Here is an 18621-nt window from a genome sequence, read left to right as displayed (position 1 = left end):
AGGAAGGAGGCTGTGAACCCAACACTCGAGCTGCACTCTAATCCTAGGTTTATTCAACACAATTCTTTTCTCTACACAACAAGGTACAAACACAGTATTATCTAAAATGCTACAAAGTTACAAAACTCCAAACAGAAAATGTATAGTACTGACTGTACAATAAAAGTCAAAAAAACAATGTACACGTTGCCAAGGTAACCTGCACGACCACCATGTATACCAACACAACGCGGCGGGGGGGCGGGGGGGTTCTGTGATGACCCGACAGAGTCGACTCTCAACTTACCAGTTTCAGAGAGAAAGGGAGACATGGGTGTGTGTGTGTGTGTGTGTGTGTGTGTGTGTGTGTACGACATGAGTACACGTGAAAAGAACCGTTTTGGGTATTTGGCCCTAGAGGTCAGAAAAGGACTCATGCAGGGGAGCACGGCCAGGCTAACAAGGACGGCAGCTGCGTAAAAGCACACCTTTCCCGTGGGACCCTGCAGGCCAACAGGTTAGGGCACGAGCAGGCCACCAGGTGGGACCCAGGTCATCTGTGGAATAGGAAAACATGCTCCCAGGGTGGGGCTGTACCACCTCCTGGAGCCCCCTGCTCATCCCTGCGGGCTCTGCCACTAAACTGCCTGTCAGGAACTAGAAATGCGGAAGCTTTCTAGCCAGAAGACTGGAGGGCATCTTTATAAGCACGCCCCCAAACCAACAACGCTCCTGCAGCCGGAACTCTGCCGCCAGGGGAAACGTGGCAATTACTGCCTTCACCTTCGAGGCCTGCCCGGGTAAGGGATTTCTTTCCTACCGATCCTCCTTCGTCGAGAAAAGTGACAAAAGTGAGTTGGCGGGAATACAAGTCACAGGGCAGAGCTTCGGTGGCTCTGCGCATCGGGAGGAGTTGAAGCTGGAGCAGCTCCTGGGGCTGCGGCGGCCGGGGGACCTGCGCTGAGGGGGATGCGACCTTCTCCTCCTCTGTGGGGGGGGGGGCCTGCGCCACATGGGTGGCGGTGGCGGCACTCTCCTTCCTGGGAGAGCTGAATCGCCTGGGGGGTGGCCGAGGCCAGGGGGCCAGCACAGCGGTGGCAGTGATCTGCTGGCCATCGATGTGTCCTCCATCCGCGTGCCTCAGCGCCTTCTCGGCTTCATCTGGATTCTCACACTCCGCATATGCGTAGCCTGTAGACAGATGGGGGTGCATCCTTTCTACAGGCACGTCAATCATTTTAATTTTCCCGTAGGTGGAGAGTATCTCCATGTGATCCTCGGTCACATTCCTGGTGAGCCTTCCAACGTGCACTTTGGCGGGTTTAGGGGAAGGGCTCCGCCGTTTCCTTTCCTTTTCGTCTCTTTTGGGTGGTTTGGATTTGGAGCGGGAACGCCGCCTGCTGTCATGCCTGCGCCGAGAAGGGCTCGGAGAGCCAGGGGAGCTGCTGGAACTTCCGGAGCGGCTCGAGGCTGAAGAGGAGCTGCAGCCGCAGCGGGAGCCCGTGCTAAAACCAGCATTCTGGATTCCTTATCTGGCTTTCTTTTTCTCCGTTACATTCACCACACCCGACATATAAACGTACTGTCTTTCCCCCAGTCCTCCACAAGCTCACTCTGCAGTGTAAGCTCTGTGAAAGCAGGGATTTTATGTGTTTTGGGCCTAGAACAGTATCTAGCAAGGATTAGTACTTACAAATACCTATTAACTGAGGAACAAACTATCCAAAGACAAAACATTTCATCTTTCTTAAAGCAGAAACACGATACTTTGCATTGTAAAATTACAGTACTCGGTTGCCCTTGGAGTACTGCAGTCGATCCTCGCGTCCCACAAGAGTCCCCTCCCGGATGCAGCACGGTGTGGGGACGGCTGGGAGAAGGTGGTGGGTGTGCAGAGCATCTGACGTCTACTATTGGCTCGGCCGCTAATTAGTAACGTCATCCGGGGTGAGTCATTTAACCTCTCATTTCTAGCAGGGAATGCGAGAGAGTACTTTTATTTTTATCCAAAGAAAAGAGGTCCACCAAACACAAACCGGCAGAAATCACTCACCACGCAAATCGAGAGCCTTTTTCCTTCCAAAGTTTATCAATGGGACTTTTACAGTGTTTATAATAAAATTTTATTTACAAGCTAATGGATCATGAACAGTTTTTATAGTAAATAAGCTGTTAGTAAATGAGTTTTTTTTTCCCATCAGAATAAAATCACTCTCAAAGTTCAAGATGGTAATCTTAAAGTCAATTCAACAGGATAGTCACAACATTATAAAAATTTTCTTGCTATGTGTGTGCAGGAAAAAATGCCTAATTTAACCAAGAAACAAATTAAGGTTATGATTAGTCAATAATCATATGTGTTTTGAAAGCAGTGTTGTTTTAGAATACAAACAGAATAAGTACTTGATAATGTCCACAAATTAATGAAAACATATTCACATATATTACCTAGTGAAATGTGGTATCACTGCGTTTCCCCAAGCAGTAAATTCAATACATCCTATAAGTAAAAATACCACCAACACTCCCCGACCACAAACACACAAACACCAAGCCATATTGTCAAGCAAAATATTTTTAATTAGTAGGCTGATCATAAATAAATCCACATAAAAGATTTAACAGAATTACAAAGAGTTTTGTGTTTCTTTTGTGGACTCAATTCGTAATATACGTTAGTCAACCTCATTCTCTAACTGCCACCAAAAGAGTTGTCATCCAACAATGCAGCACAGTTTAAGCAATTCATATTCTGTAGTTACATTTTTACATTTTCTTTACAAATGTAACATTTATGTACATTATATATATATTGTTTTCTATAGTTCATGTACTGAAACTCTATTGTTTTTACAGGGAAAATACTGAATTCATTTAATGAATATGAATCATTCCTTGTTAAAAAGTAATTCATATAAACAAATAACACGGTACCACTGCCTTTTGGCATCTCTTGTCAGAGTTCAAGTCCAGAAATGTTATATTAATTATAAGAAAAGGGAATTTATCTAATATTACATTATGACGTATCATCCCACATAACTACGTAAGTTTGCCGGCTTGCAATGAACAGAGCACTGTACTGCTGCACTACTGGAAATGTGTGGAAACCAATTCAAAATATACTTCGCGAAACAGCATCATCCTTACCATTAGTTTAGGATGAAGAAAATCTGTCAAGTTATTTCTTCATCTTTACCTTTTGCCAAAGCCTCAGACCAGGTGCTATGCTACACATTGTCTCTTGTAACAACAAATGCCTACATTTCAACTTTCCTATGTGCTTCTCTGACAGATTACACTTTACCTAGGTTATAGACCATTTTCTTCTTATTCAATTTTATTCCACTTCACTTACAAATCTGCTGCTGAACGTGAAGCAAAAATTCATAGTAAGAGAATGCGGCTTCTGTCCGGTCTTCAATCAAATGTTGAAAAAATTCTGTTTTGGCAGGACTCTCATCTCTGAAGAAGAAAAAGGGGTTTTTATCTATAATGCATACTATTAAAAAGAATACGTATACATCAAAAAAATTACTAATTCATAGGAACTTGAAAATGAATAGGGGATGTTAATCAAGTAATAGCATTCTACCACTAGAATGTATTTTGATATTATTATTTAAAATTTGCTTTTGAAGACAAACAATTTCACAAAGACTGGACAGGATAAGACAATTTCATAATTAAGTTACAGAAGTACTTACTTTACCACGTGAAGAATTGGGTTTAATGGTCTGTTGTCTCTAAGCCAGGTTATAAAGGATCTAGCTCTTTCTGATGAAAGGGTGTCTAGCTCTGGAAGATGTGTCTGGTAAAAAATGTAATTAGGAGATTATTTCCTTTCTCAGAGACTTAGGCAGTGTTAGGACTCAATCATGACTGCCACTATCACCAACCAACTGCCAGCACTCGATCCCCAGCCCAAACAGCAGCAACCAAACACATGCAATTTACACTGTCGATACATCTGGTTATGTTTTTCTAAGTCATCGATACACTTAATAAGTATGTGACTGACATTTTACCTGAATGTTATACTTTTTTCCAGACAAGTCAATAAAACATACACAATGATTAGTATTTCACATATATTGTGTTACACTTTGTATGTTTCTTCTAAAGGAAGTATTCAAGAGAAGGGGGCTATCACTAAGCTCCAATTTCACTTATAAACAACTATACATTATACCCTATTCTAATAATAGGCATTCTTAGGGAATTTTATGTTTTCTTTAGTCCTTAAAACTTAAGGGCAAGGAATTTTAAAGAATAGTGTGAATGTGTAAATATATTTAAACACTATATGCAAGACTATTTTAGATACCTAAAAAGTCTATTCTTTGCGCATTATTCTCTCTTCAGGTTGTATTCTTTTTAACAGATGCATAGATATTATTTATTTAATGCTACAAGTATATGTGTACATATAAATACTTCCATGAATATACCTATAGGATATATTCTTAGGAGTAAATAATTTACTGTTTTATACACTGTGTGATTTTAATTTGAACAGATATTGTCAAATGACCCTCCAAAAGACTGTGTAAATGTAGAGTCCAATCAATAGTATTTGACAGGCCGGCTGACCTATTCCCTCTGCATTACTGCCTGTTATCAAATTTAAAAAAATTTTACCAGCTGGCAAAAATCTGATAAATGAAAGAAATGCTACGCTGTTATTTTGTTTTCTTAATTACAAATGAAGTTGAACACTGTTTCATATGGCCACTACTATATCTTCTGCCCATGAAGTACCTGTTCAAATCATTCCTCATTTTTCTTTTCTTATTTGAGGGAGTGCGGGTGTCCTTTTCTTAAAAATTTGTAAGAGAACTTCTTATCCTAGAGAAATAAGCCCCTTTCCAGTCATATGAGTTACCGATAATCTTCTGATTTGGTTGTCTTTTGGCTTTATTTATTTTACCAGATAGAAATGTTTTATTTTTATGCTCTCAGATTCTTTAACCTTTTCTACCACTGACTTACAAAGGCCTTACCCATTTTAATATAATAAATATTATTTTTCTAATATTCCATTTTTTCAGTGATTTGAAATGCAATCTTTACCGCATTCTATTTTTCATGAATTAGATCCATTTCTGTACTCTGTTCTGTTCCACTGATATGTTTATGGTGCCAGTATCACAGTGCATAGATACAGCTATAAAATAAAGTTTACTATTTTATTTAGCAGGACCTGTTTTTCACATGATTTCCCCGTTGCTGATAGTATTCTCTCTTTTCAAACTTTTCCTTATTATCCTCATTTGTTGAGTCTTAGAAATGAACTCTGGGATTAATGTGTCAAATTAAAAAAAATAAATCAAACAGCAAATCTGGTAAGAATCACATTGACTTTATATTCATTTAGGAGAAAGGATATATTTACAATAAGGTAGGCCTTTTCCATTAAGTATAGAGAACTGCTTTCAGAATCATATTTCTTTGGTATTAACACACATATAGTAAAGGCCTACTGAAGAAATTATGTTTATTACCAGCAAAATAATTTCAATTAGAGAAGTTAAAGCTGTTGGAAAACAGTCTGGCAGTTGCTCAAAAAGTTAAACTTAGAGTTTACCATATGACCCGGCAATTCCACTCCTAGTTACATACCCAAGAAAGCTTGAAAACAGATGTTCACACAAACACTTCTACATGAACTGTTCATGGCAGCACTATTCACAACAGCCCCAGAGTAGAAATAACCCAAATGCCCATGAACAGATTACTGGATAAACAGAATGTGGTATATTCATACAATGGACTATTATTTAGTCATAAAAAAGAATGAACTACTGATACATACTACAACATGGATGAACCTTGAAAACACTGTGAGAAGTAAAAGAAGTCAAACACAAAAGGCTGCATATTGTGTGATTCCATATACTGTATATGAATTGTCCAGAACAGGCAAATCCGTAGAGATAGAAAGTAAACTAGTGGTTGTCAAGGGAAAATAGAAAGGAAGAACTGGGATTAGAAACCAAGATGGTGGAGTAGAAGGATGTGCTCTCACTCCTTCTTGCGAGAACACCAGAATCACAACTAGCTGCTGCACAGTCATCAACAGGAAGACACTGGAACTCACCAAAAAAGATACCCCACATCCAAAGACAAAGGAGAAGCCACAATGAGATGGTAGGAGGGGCGCAATCACAGTAAAATCAAATCCCATAACTGCTGGGTGGGTGACTCACAGACTGGAGAACACTTATACCACAGAAGTCCACCCACTGGAGTGAAGGCTCTGAGCCCCAAGTCAGGCTTTCCAACCTGGGGGTCTGGCAATGGGAGGAGAAATTCCTGGAGAATCAGACTTTGAAGTCTAGTGGGATTCAATTGCAGGACTTCAACAGGACTGGGGGAAACAGACACCACTCTTGGAGAGCACACACAAAGTACTGTGCGCATCAGGACCCAGGGGAACGAGCAGTGACTCCAGAGGAAACTGAACCAGACCTACCTGCTAGTATTGGAAGGTCTCCTGAAGAGGCGGGTGGTGGCTGTGGCTCACCGTGGGGACAAGGACACTGGTAGCAGAAGTTCTGGAAAGTACTCCTTGGTGTGAGCCCTCCCAGAGTCTGCCATTAGCTTCACCAAAGAGCCCAGGTAGGCTCCAGTGTTGGGTTGCCTTAGGTCAAACAACCAACAGAGAGGGAACCCAGCGCCACCCATCAGCAGTCAAGCAGATTAAAGTTTTACTGAGCTCTGCCCACCAGAGCAACAGCCAGCTCTACCCACCACCAGACCCTCCCATCAGGAAACTTGCACAAGCCTCTTAGATAGCCTCATCCACCAGAGGGCAGAGAGCAGAAGCAAGAAGAACAACAATTTTGCAGCCTGTGGAAGGAAAACCACATTCACAGAAAGACAGACAAGATGAAAAGGCAGAGGGCTATGTGCCAGATGAAGGAACAAGAAAAAACCCCAGAAAAACAACTAAATGAAGTGGAGATAGGCAACCTTCCAGAAAAAGAATTCAGAATAATGATAGTGAAGATGATCCAGGACCTCGGAAAAAGAATGGAGGCAAAGATCGAGAAGATGCAACAAATGTTTAACAAAGACCTAGAAGAATTAAAGAACAAACAAACAGAGTTGAACAATACAATAACTGAAATGAAAACTACACTAGAAGAAATCAATAGCAGAATAACTGAGGCAGAAGAACGGATAAGTGACCTGGAAGACAGAATGGTGGAATTCACTGCTGCGGAACAGAATAAGAAAAAAGAAATGAAAACAGCCTAAGAGACTTCTGGGATAACATTAAATGCACCAACATTCGCATTATAGGGGTCCCAGAAGGAGAAGAGACAGAGAAAGGATCCAAGAAAATATTTGAAGAGATTATAATCGAAAACTTCACTAACATGGGAAAGGAAACAGCCACCCAAGTCCAGGAAGTGCAGAGCGTCCCATACAGGATAAACCCAAGGAGAAGCACACCGAGACACATAGTAATCAACTTGGCAAAAATTAAAGACACAGAAAAATTATTGAAAGCAGCAAGGGAAAAACGACAAATAACATACAAGGGAAATCCCATAAGGTTAACAGCCGATTTCTCAGCACAAACTCTACAAGCAAGAATGAAGTGGCATGATATACTTAAAGTGATGCAAAGGAAGAAACTACAACCAAGATTACTCTACCCGGCAAGGATCTCATTCAGATTCAATGGAGAAATCAAAAGCTTTACAGACAAGCAAAAGCTAAGAGAATTCAACACCACCAAACCAAGCTCTACAACAAAAGCTAAAGGAACTTCTCTAAGTAGGAAACACAAGAGAAGAAAAGGACCTACAAAAACAAACCCAAAACAATTAAGAAAATGGTCATAGGAACATACATATCGATAATTACCTTAAACATGAATGGATTAAATGCTCCAACCAAAAGACACAGGCTTGCTGAATGGATACAAAAATAAGACCCATATATATGCTGTCTACAAGAGATCCACTTCAGATCTAGGGACACATACAGACTGAAAGTGAGGGGATGGAAAAAGATATTCCATGCAAATGGAAATCAAAAGAAAGCTGGAGTAGCAATACTCGTATCAGATAAAATAGACTTTAAAATAAAGAATGTTATAAGAGACAAGGAAGGCCACTACATAATGATCAAGGGATCAATCCAAGAAGATATAACAATTATAAATATATATGCACCCAACATAGGAGCACCTCAATACATAAGGCAACTGCTAACAGTTATAAAAGAGGAAACTGACAGTAACACAATAATAGTGGGGGACTTTAACACCTCACTTACACCAATGGACAGATCATGCAAAATGAAAATAAATAAGGAAACAGAAGCTTTAAATGACACAGCAGACCAGATAGATTTAATTGATATTTATAGGACATTCCATCCAAAAAGAGCAGATTAAACTTTCTTCTCAAGTGTGCATGGAACATTCTCCAGGATAGATCACATCTTGGGTTACACATCAAGCCACAGTAAATTTAAGAAAATTGAAATCATATCAAGCATCTTTTCTGAACACAACGCTATGAGACTAGAAGTGAATTACAGGGAAAAAAACGTAAAAAACCAAACACATGGCGGCTAAACAATACGTTACTAAATAACCAGGAGATCACTGAAGAAATCAAAGAGGAAATCAAAAAATACCTAGAGACAAATGACAATGAAAACACGACGATCCAAAACCTTTGGGATGCAGCAAAAGCAGTTCTAAGAGGGAAGTTTATAGCTATACGAGCCTACCTCACGAAACAAGAAAAATGTCAAATAAACAATCTAACCTTACACCTAAAGGAACTAGAGAAAGAAGAACAAACAAAACCCGAAGTTAGCAGAAGGAAAGAAACCATAAATATCAGAGCAGGAATAAATGAAATAGAAACAAAGAAAACTATAGCAAAGATCAATAAAACTAAAAGCTGGTTCTTTGAGAAGATAAACAAAATTGATAAACCATTAGCCAGATTCATCAAGAAAAAGAGGGAGAGGACTCAAATCAATAAAATTAGAAATGAAAAAGGAGAAGTTACAACAGACACCGCAGAAATACAAAGCATCCTAAGAGACTACTACAAGCAGCTCTATGCCAATAAAATGGACAACCTGGAAGAAATGGACAAATTCTTAGAAAGGTATAACCTTCCAAGAATGAACCAGGAAGAAATAGAAAATATGAACACACCAATCACAAGTAATGAAATTGAAACTGTGATTAAGAATCTTCTAACAAACAGAAGTCCAGGACCAGATGGCTTCACAGGTGAATTCTATCAAACATTTAGAGAAGAGCTAACACCTATCCTTCTCAAACTCTTCCAAAAAATTCCATAGGAAGGAAGACTCCCAAACTCATTCTATGAGGCCACCATCACCCTGATACCAAAAGTAGACAAAGATACTACAAAATAAGAAAATTACAGGCCAATATCACTGATGATTATAGATGCAAAAATCCTAGACAAAATACTAGCAAACAAAATCCAACAACACATTAAAAGGACCATACACCATGATCAAGTGGGATTTATTCCAGGGATGCAAGGATTCTTCTATACACATAAATCAATCAATGTGATACACCATATTAACAAATTGAAGAATAAAAACCATATGATCATCTCAACATATGCAGGAAAAGCTTTCGATACAATTCAACACCCATTTATGATAAAAACTCTTCAGAAAGTGGGCAGACAGGGAACCTACCTCAACATAATAAAGTCCATATTAAAGTCCAGACAAACCCACAGCAAACATCATTCTCAATGGTGAAAAACTGAAAGCATTTCCTCTAAGATCAGGAACAAGACAAGGATGTCCACTCTCACTACTAGTATTCAATATAGTTTTGGAAGTCCTAGCCACTGTGATCAGAGAAGAAAAAGAAATAAAAGGAATACAAATTGGAAAAGAAGAAGTAAAACTGTCACTGTTTGCAGATGACAAGATACTATACATAGAGAATCCTAAAGATGCCACCAGAAAACTACTAGAGCTAATCAATGAATTTGGTAAAGTTGCAGGATACAAGATTAATGCACAGAAATCTCTTGCATTCCTATACACTAATGATGAAAAATCTGAAAGAGAAATTAAGGAAACGCTCCCATTTACCACTGCAACAAAAAGAATAAAATATCTAGGAATAAAACTACCTAGCGAGACAAAAGACCTGTACGCAGAACTATAAGACACTGATGAAAGAAATTAAAGATGATACGAACAGATGGAGAGATATACCATGTTCTTGGATTGGAAGAATCAATATTGTGAAAATGACTGTACTACCCAAAGCAATCTACAGAATCTATGCAATCCCTATCAAAGTACCAGTGGTATTTTATATGGGACTGGAACAAAAAATCTTAAAATTTGGATGGAGACACAAAAGACCCTGAAGAGCCAAAGCAGTCTTGAGGGAAAAAAATGGAGCTGGAGGAATCAGACTCCCTGACTTCAGACTATACTACAAAGCTACAGTAATCAAGACAATATGGTACTGGCACAAAAAAAGAAACACAGATCAATGGAACAAGATAGAAAGCCCAGAGAGAAACCCACGCTCCTATGGACAACTAATCTATGACACGGAGGCAAGGACATACAATGGAGAAAAGACAGTCTCTTCAATTAGTGGTGCTGGGAAAACTGAACAGCTACATGTAAAAGAATGAAATTAGAACACTCCCTAACACCATACACAAAAATAAACTCAAAATGGATTAGAGACTTAAATGTAAGACCGGACACTATAAAACTCTTAGTGGAAAACATAGGAAGACACTCTTTGGCATAAATCACTGCAAGATCTTTTTTGATCCACCTCCTAGAGTAATGGAAATAAAAACAAAAATAAACAAATGGGACCTAATGAAACTTAAAAGCTTTTGCACAGCAAAGGAAACCATAAACAAGGTGAAAAGACTACCCTCAGAATAGGAGAAAATATTTGCAAGTGAATCAACAGACAAAGGATTAATCCCCAAAATATATAAACAGCTCATGTAGCTCAATATTAAAAAAACAAACAACCTAATCCAAAAATGGGCAGAAGACCTAAATAGACATTTCTCCAAAGAAGACATACAGATGGCCAAGAAGCACGTGAAATGCTGCTCAAGATCACTAATTATTAGAGAAATGCAAATCAAAACTACAATGAGGTATCACCTCACACCAGTTAGAATGGGCACCTTCAGAAAATCTACAAACAACAAATGCTGGAGAGGGTGTGGAGAAAAGGGAACCCTCTTGCACTGTTGGTGGGAATGTAAATTGACACAGCCAGTCTGGAGAACAGTATGGAGGTTCCTTAAAAAACTAAAAATATAATTACCATATGCTTCAGCAATCCCACTACTGGGCATATACCCAGAGAAAACCATAATTCAAAAAGACACATGCACCCCAATGTTCACTGCAGCACTATTTACAATAGCCAGGTTATGGAAGAAACCTAAATTCCCATTGACAGACGAATGGATAAAGATGTGGTACATATATACCATGGAATATTAGTCATAAGAAGGAACGAAATTGGGTCATTTGTAGAGATGTGGATAGATCTAGAGACCGTCATACAGAGTGAAGTAAGTCAGAAAGAGAAAAACAAATATTGTATATTAACGCATGTAGGTGTAATCTAGAAAAATGGTACAGCTGAACCGGTTTGCAGGGCAGAAGTTGAGACACGGATGTAGAGAATAATCGTATGGACACCAAGCAGGGAAGCGGCGGGGGGATGGTGGTGGTGGTGGGATGAATTGGGCGATTGGGATTGACATTTATACACTGATGTGTATAAAATTGATGACTAGTAAGAACCTGCTGTATAAAAAAATAAATAAAATAAAATTCAAAAATAAAAAAAAAAGAAAGGAATAACTGGGGGATATAGGTTTCTTTTTGAGGTGAATGCTCTGAAATTAGATACTGGAAGTGGTTGTAAACATTGTGAATATACTAAAAACTAATGCACTGTACACTTTAAAATGGTTAAAATGTGACTCATGGTAATTTTATCTCACAAAATAAATTTTAAACAAGTACACAAAATCCACTGACCATTTTCTGTGGTATTGATGCAAAATTCGGATACCCGAGCACATCCTCTATAAAGTTACTGTCACAGCTTTTTCCAACCCAAATGTAAAAAACCTAAAAATAACAACAAAATTATTAAAACTCCCTAAGCAGAAACCCAGTATAGCTACTTTTCTCAAAATTATCAAGCATAAAAGAGGCAAAGTATACTAACTCAAATCAAGTACGAACAAACATGAAAGTAAAAAAGGAAAACTGTAACTGGCACATTTGGAATCTACATTCAGGAATCTAGAGTGGTTCATATCTTCTCTGCTTAAATGTCAAGGCTTCTCATAAAATATATTTTACTGCTTTCCTTACCTTTTTCCCAACACGAATGTAATGCTTCAACCAGGATAACTGACTTTCTCTATTTCCTACCCACTAGTTCCATCATTTCAATTACTGTCTCTGTACTTCAACTAATGCCTCCCACCCCTACCCTATTCCTGCCCCACCCCATACTGTGGCTATCAGAATCCCTTTCCTGCTCACAAGGAATCATTTATGAAGCCATCTTGCCCATTCTGACACCCTTCACCATCACCCTGTCCAATGATCTCTCCTGAACTCCTAATTATTAATGGCATTTCAGACAATGGATCAAGTTAAACTAGATAAATTCTTGAGGTCCCTTTGAATTTTATGATTCTTGATGGTAAAATAGTTGAAGACAGGAATTTATCTCTTTACTCCTCTTAAATAAATTGACCACCTGTGCCAGTTACCAATTTACTGCCTTTGAGTTCCTAATCCACCTTTCATTGCCTGATCTGTGATAACAGAGCTGGACCCTGTAAGTGTTTCTCCTTTTGCCAGCTGGAAGTGTTAAGCTTTTGTCAGTAGTGGGTGCTTACAGAGCCACAGTCCATAAGGAAAGCACCGTCTCGTGTCAGTTTCTCTGCAGACAATTTTTGAAGAGGTGGCTGAGGTACCACCCTGTCATTAACGTGTATTGCACCCTGAAAAGAAAAAGATGGAATGTGAATGTACTTACATTACTATTATTACAGGCTGGAAGCTAATTGCCACTAGCTCTTTATGAAATACTGAAAAATGATACTTGAGAATTTTGTAGGATGCAAAAAATTACAGTTGACCTTTGAACAACATGGGTTTGAACTACATGGGTCCACCTATATGCAGTTCTTTTCAATAAGTAAATAAATACTACAGTACTACATGATCTGCAGTTGGTTGAATACAGAACAGAGGACACAGAGGACTGACTATAAAGTTAAACACAGATTTTCAATTGCACAGGGGTTGGTGCCCCTAACCGCCTCATTGTTCAAGGGCCAACTATATTGATAATACATTACCACCTTGGCTGTAGAATCAAGGTGCTCAGATGTATTTAAATTAAAAGACTCTTGAATGTATTCAAATTTAAAAGATAAAAACATGAATATGTAAAATGACCTGTCCATTTCCTTCCCTTCTGGGATCAGGATATGTTAAAAGTATGACTACTAAATCTGCTGCAAAGGACTTTTTTACATTCCTCTAGTAACAAAATACAGAGATGACTCCAAATAGCAGAATTTTAACACAAGGAAGAAAAATGACATTACATATTTGCATATTAAAAATACTGTTAGGGCTTCCCTGGTGGCGCAGTGGTTGAGAGCCCGCCTGCCGATGCAGGGGACACGGGTTCGTGTCCCGGTCCGGGAGGATCCCACATGCCGCAGAGCGGCTGGGCCCGTGAGCCATGGACGCTGGGCCTGCGTGTCCGGAGCCTGTGCTCCGCAGCGGGAGAGGCCACAACAGTGAGAGGCCCGCATACCGCAAAAAAAAAAAAAAAAAAAAAAAATACTGTTGGATACCAGATTTGGTTTACAATAATATAATCAAAGTTTCACTCCGATCACATCAGAAACAGTCAATATCTTCAAAATATAGATGGAACTGCCCACTCTACAGCATACCTATGCAGTAAATGTAAGCAAACCCACAAGGTGAATTACTCCCCATATGAAACTATTTTTGAAAACTCTGTAACTATGACAGTATCTAACAGTCATATTGTCCAATCAAATCCATAGTTAGTGTCCTTATTTAATGTATTATTACCACAGGGGAAAAACAGATGGAAGAAATTGTTAATAATACATTACTACCTTAGCTGTAGAATCAAGACACCCAAATAAATTTAAATTAAAAAGTTTCAAACACATTGAAAAAAAAATCATACCTCATCTGTCAGTCTGTCTATCCTGTATAGGTTGGGATGAATCATTTTCATTAGATGAACAAGTGGCTGACACTTTATCTGACACATGGCATATACACGATCATCCAGGCGTGTGCTTGTACCAGTTCTAAATGCTTTCTACATGGAAAAACGATACACATTTTTCAGTAAAACATAAATATAGTGGACAAATATTAAAACAAATATATACCGTCAGTCATGGAAAAAGCGCAGCCTTCAAAGCAGACAGGCCTGGATTCAATTTTCAGCTCTGACATTCAATAGGTAGGTATGTGAGCAAGTAACTCAGCTTCTCAAAGCTATACTGTCATCATAAGAAAAACAGGGAAAATACTACTCACCTCTCTAGGCTGCTGTAAGGATTAAATAACATGATGTATATATAACACCTATTGTGGTGCCTAAGACTTGGGAAGATGTTCCATGAACAGTCAAGTCTCTTTCCAGGAGCACACACTACGAGTGCGCTATACGCACACCATTATTCAAGCTGCTCCCACATGTTAGACTGAGAGCATATGGCTGTATGAGACTCATCATGTATTTGTATACCATCATTTCCCACTCACCTTTTCCTGTTCAAAACTTTTCCAATGCTAAGCTGTATAATTGGCTAATCAAATATTTAAAATCCCTCAGAAAACCTAGGTTTCATTTTTCACGTATGTATCAAGAATTTCAAAAGACTTTATTAAATCTAACAGTATATAGAGAACTACCTGCTTGAGAAGGGCCAAAACATAGAGAGGAAACAACTTGAGGGAACTGGGTGCTATCAACCCAGAGTGCTGTAAATTTGAGACAGTTGAGCCGTATGCAGATAATGAATCCACCACAGCGTTCACTAAGGCATCTCTTGCATCTGATAGACTTGATGAAATTGATCGATCCACAGCTATAAAGCAACCAAAATGAAAAAGAATTTAATCATTAGATGCCAATGAATACTATGAGATACAATTTACATGCAATATTTAAGAAAGCAACAAAAATTCCATTTTTAGGTTAGAAAAATACATTTCACTTGCTCCCTCAATTTAAAAGCATCTGGGCACTTCCCCAGCAGTCCAGTGGTTAAGCCTTCCACTGCAGGGGGTGTGGGTTCAACCTCTGGCTGGGTAGCTAAGATCATGTATATGCCATGCAGTGCAGCCATTAAAAAAAAAAAAAATCTGCTCATTAGACAATTTTGGAACTAAATCTGAATAAATCTGACAATCAGAACAAATCTAGATTGTTTTGGACCTTTTTGTTTTAATCTTTTTAAGTCTAAAAACACTTAATTGCTATTGATATTAGAGAAGATGTACCATCCATCTGCTTCTGAGAAAGCTCTGGGTATCTTTTCATTACTCAAACAGAAGTCACGTGTATAAAGCATCGTTCTTTTCTGCATAAACAATGCAAGTTCTGCAACCTGAATTATCCCTTACGATCCTCTAGTATCTTCTCTGTCAAAGCATTCCTTGGTCAACAAAAAAAGAGGGCAAACTAAACACAGGTTCCCTAAATATAGACAATGAAGAGCCAGATATCAGTGTGGAACTTATTTTCCTCCAGGTACATATTTTAGTAAAACAGAGATACAAATGCCCAAATATTAAAAATAAAACAATTATTGAAAAATAGTTACAGTATAATTAATTTGAAATGTAGGATAAAAAATGATAATTAAAATATTGGGATACTTAGTAAATGTTATTAAACTTTTTCCCAAAATGAGTAATAATGTTTATCTCTCTCCAGGAATACGTGGAAAATAACAAGGTTCATTTTACCTCTACATTCATCTAAAAGGTAAATTCATTAAAAACAAAACACTGTGTTATACTAATTCTCCAAAGGAGTTTTTAAACTTACATATAATAACATTTACTTTTCAGAGTGTCATATATGTATGTCAAATGCATAGCCATGTAATCACTGCCACAATCAAGATCCATCATTCTAAAAGTATCCCCTGTGGCTGCCCCTTTGTAGTGAAATCCTCCCCCTGCTACCAACCCTGATAATCACTATCTATTCTTCATTCCCGTAATTCTCACTTTTCCAGAATGTCATATAAATGGAATCATATGTATGTAGTCTTTTGAGTCTAGCTTCTTTCACTTAGCATAATGCCTTTGAGAGTCACACCCATTCACATATCAGCAGTTAATTCCTTTTTATTGCCGAGTTATATTCCATTATACGGATGTACCATAATTTGTTCACGCATTCACCATTTGAAAAACATTTGAGTTGTTACCAGTTATTAGTGATTATGAATCCCACACATAATTTTTAAACTAAAGAATTAATAAGAAATATAAGAACAGTCCAATTCACACTGTTGCAAATGAAAATGTAAAACATATACTTTTTTTTTTTTTTTTGCGTTATGCGGGTCTCGCACTGTTGTGGCCTCTCCCGTTGCGGACCACAGGCTCCGGACATGCAGGCTCAGAGGCCATGGCTCACGGGCCTAGCCACTCTGCGGCATGTGGGATCTTCCCGGACTGGGGCATGAACCCGTGTCCCCTGCAACGGCAGGCGGGCTCTCAACCACTGTGCCACCAGGGAAGCCCAAAACATATACTTTTTAAATAAGGGATTTCTAGGGTAAAAAAAATGCCCAGGTTTCAGTTTTTAGGACAGGAAAATATATTTCACCTGTTGCTTCACTTTTTTACTCACCCATGTTTGCCAGGAGGCAGATGGAAGCTTGTACATCAGCCCCTGCGTATACATCTGCTAGCGAACTGACCACTGGCAAGCAAAGTGTGTGCACTCTAATTCTCCGCTCACCTAATGAAAGGATGGATCCATGTCATTGCAAAATACATTAGACCAAGAAAGAAAGAAAGCAGACAGGTCAAAATATTATTCAAGCTATTGTTTTGATTGTATTAAATAACCATTTAATTTTGATTTTGAAACACAAAAACAAAGTTTTACAATAAAGATGTTTTAAAGAAAATTAAACATTCTCCAAATCTGAACAAAGACTATGAACATATATTTTTTATATAGTCGAACATTAGGTTCTGGTTTTATCTTAATATCACTCACTCTAAATTATACGCAACATAATAAAATATCAGAAAACTTAGACTATGAAATAACAAATGTAGGCCTGAAGTGCCGTGCAGAATTTCTTATGTTATGGGGAAAGAAATAATGCTCAGGATGACACAGGTAGATTTAGTATGAGTTATTATAATAGCATGATCCTGAGAATACGAATCTTCCACAAGTCAAAAAAGATATCTTTAAAGATTCAAAAATGAATATTAAAAAAAGAATGGAACATATATTTGATTAACTAATATAAATTCCATTACTTCCCACTGGTGTTCATTCTTTCTCCCTATTCTCCCAGCACGTGAAAGGAGGGGAGAATTACTGTTGCAGGTTATATTTCATTTCTGTTAACATTACCCTTGCTTGATGTATATAACAGGGCTGTCTGAAAGCACACTAAGGAAGTATCCGTCAAACTTTCTTCAATTGACAGCTGTACTGCAAATCCAGCATCAGGATTGATGTTGGCGAGGGATAACAAATCAGTGGAACGGACAAAGAAGTTTCCATGGAAAGTGTGCATGGAAAGACCTACAGAAGAGAAAACTTGTTATAAAAGATGAGGTAACATTAGTATCTTTACCTCAGGCTAAAGCTACTTTTTTTTTTTTTTTTTTAATTGCGGTACGCGGGCCTCTCACTGCTGTGGCCTCTCCCGCTGCGGAGCACAGGCTCCGGATGCGCAGGCTCAGCGGCCATGGCTCACGGGCCCAGCCGCTCCACGCATGTGGGATCCTCCTGGACCGGGGCACAAACCTGTGTCCCCTGCATCGGCAGGCAGACTCCCAACCACTGTGCCACGAGGGAAGCCCTAAAGCTACTTTTTAAAATAAAAAATATCTCTGATTTTGAATCAGAAGGATAACTGGGGAGTAGTATTGGATTGTTGGTGGAGGTTCTAAAATATCAATTCAAAAACACCAATGCAGGTTATATAAAAGGAGGCTACACATTTAACTTGTATTGACGATCTTATAGGTAATTTGAAGTCAGACAAAATTTGAAGTCAGACAAAATTTCCTATAGGTAATTTGAAGTCAGACAAAAAAGACGTAACGTACAAAATTAAACAAATGAAGGTTACCATACAACTTACTTAAGAATTAAAATAAGGGATGAGAATCCCTCCAGCAAACATTCACATAAAAGAAATAATGTAAATTGAAGACCATTTGAATGATTAGGAAGGCAAAGGTTATTAATCTGACGATTTTCACTTAAGATCTTCCCTATTCCTCAAATTCTTCTGAAATCACCTCCAATGT

General features: G+C 38.4%; 1 protein-coding gene and 1 pseudogene across 5 annotated transcripts in view; both read right to left on the bottom strand.

Moving 5' to 3' along the window:
• Positions 1 to 795: 795 nt before the first annotated feature.
• Positions 796 to 1921, bottom strand: LOC309822308 (annotated as a pseudogene). Its single transcript has 2 exons — positions 1770 to 1921; positions 796 to 1484 (listed from the first exon to the last, which is right to left on the bottom strand). The product of its transcript is annotated as an uncharacterized misc_RNA (transcript).
• Positions 1922 to 2538: 617 nt separating this feature from the next.
• SEC24B (SEC24 homolog B, COPII coat complex component) overlaps positions 2539 to 18621 on the bottom strand; it is a gene marked incomplete at its 5' end in the record, with an annotated part of 93778 nt that continues 77695 nt past the window's right edge. For all 4 annotated transcript variants that reach the window (XM_082653040.1, XM_082653041.1, XM_082653038.1 and 1 more), the window contains 8 exons: positions 2539 to 3444; positions 3687 to 3790; positions 12055 to 12147; positions 12933 to 13037; positions 14273 to 14410; positions 15013 to 15188; positions 16970 to 17080; positions 17714 to 17887. In XM_082653040.1, coding sequence (XP_082509166.1) covers positions 3330 to 3444; positions 3687 to 3790; positions 12055 to 12147; positions 12933 to 13037; positions 14273 to 14410; positions 15013 to 15188; positions 16970 to 17080; positions 17714 to 17887 — 1016 coding nt within the window. In that variant the 3' untranslated portion in view covers positions 2539 to 3329. The remainder of the gene's footprint in view (positions 3445 to 3686; positions 3791 to 12054; positions 12148 to 12932; positions 13038 to 14272; positions 14411 to 15012; positions 15189 to 16969; positions 17081 to 17713; positions 17888 to 18621) is intronic.

The sequence above is a fragment of the Grampus griseus genome (assembly GCF_964374135.1).
Source record: "Grampus griseus genome assembly, chromosome: 4".
NCBI classification, from domain to species: domain Eukaryota; kingdom Metazoa; phylum Chordata; class Mammalia; order Artiodactyla; family Delphinidae; genus Grampus; species Grampus griseus.
This window is presented reverse-complemented; position numbering and strand designations above follow the sequence as displayed.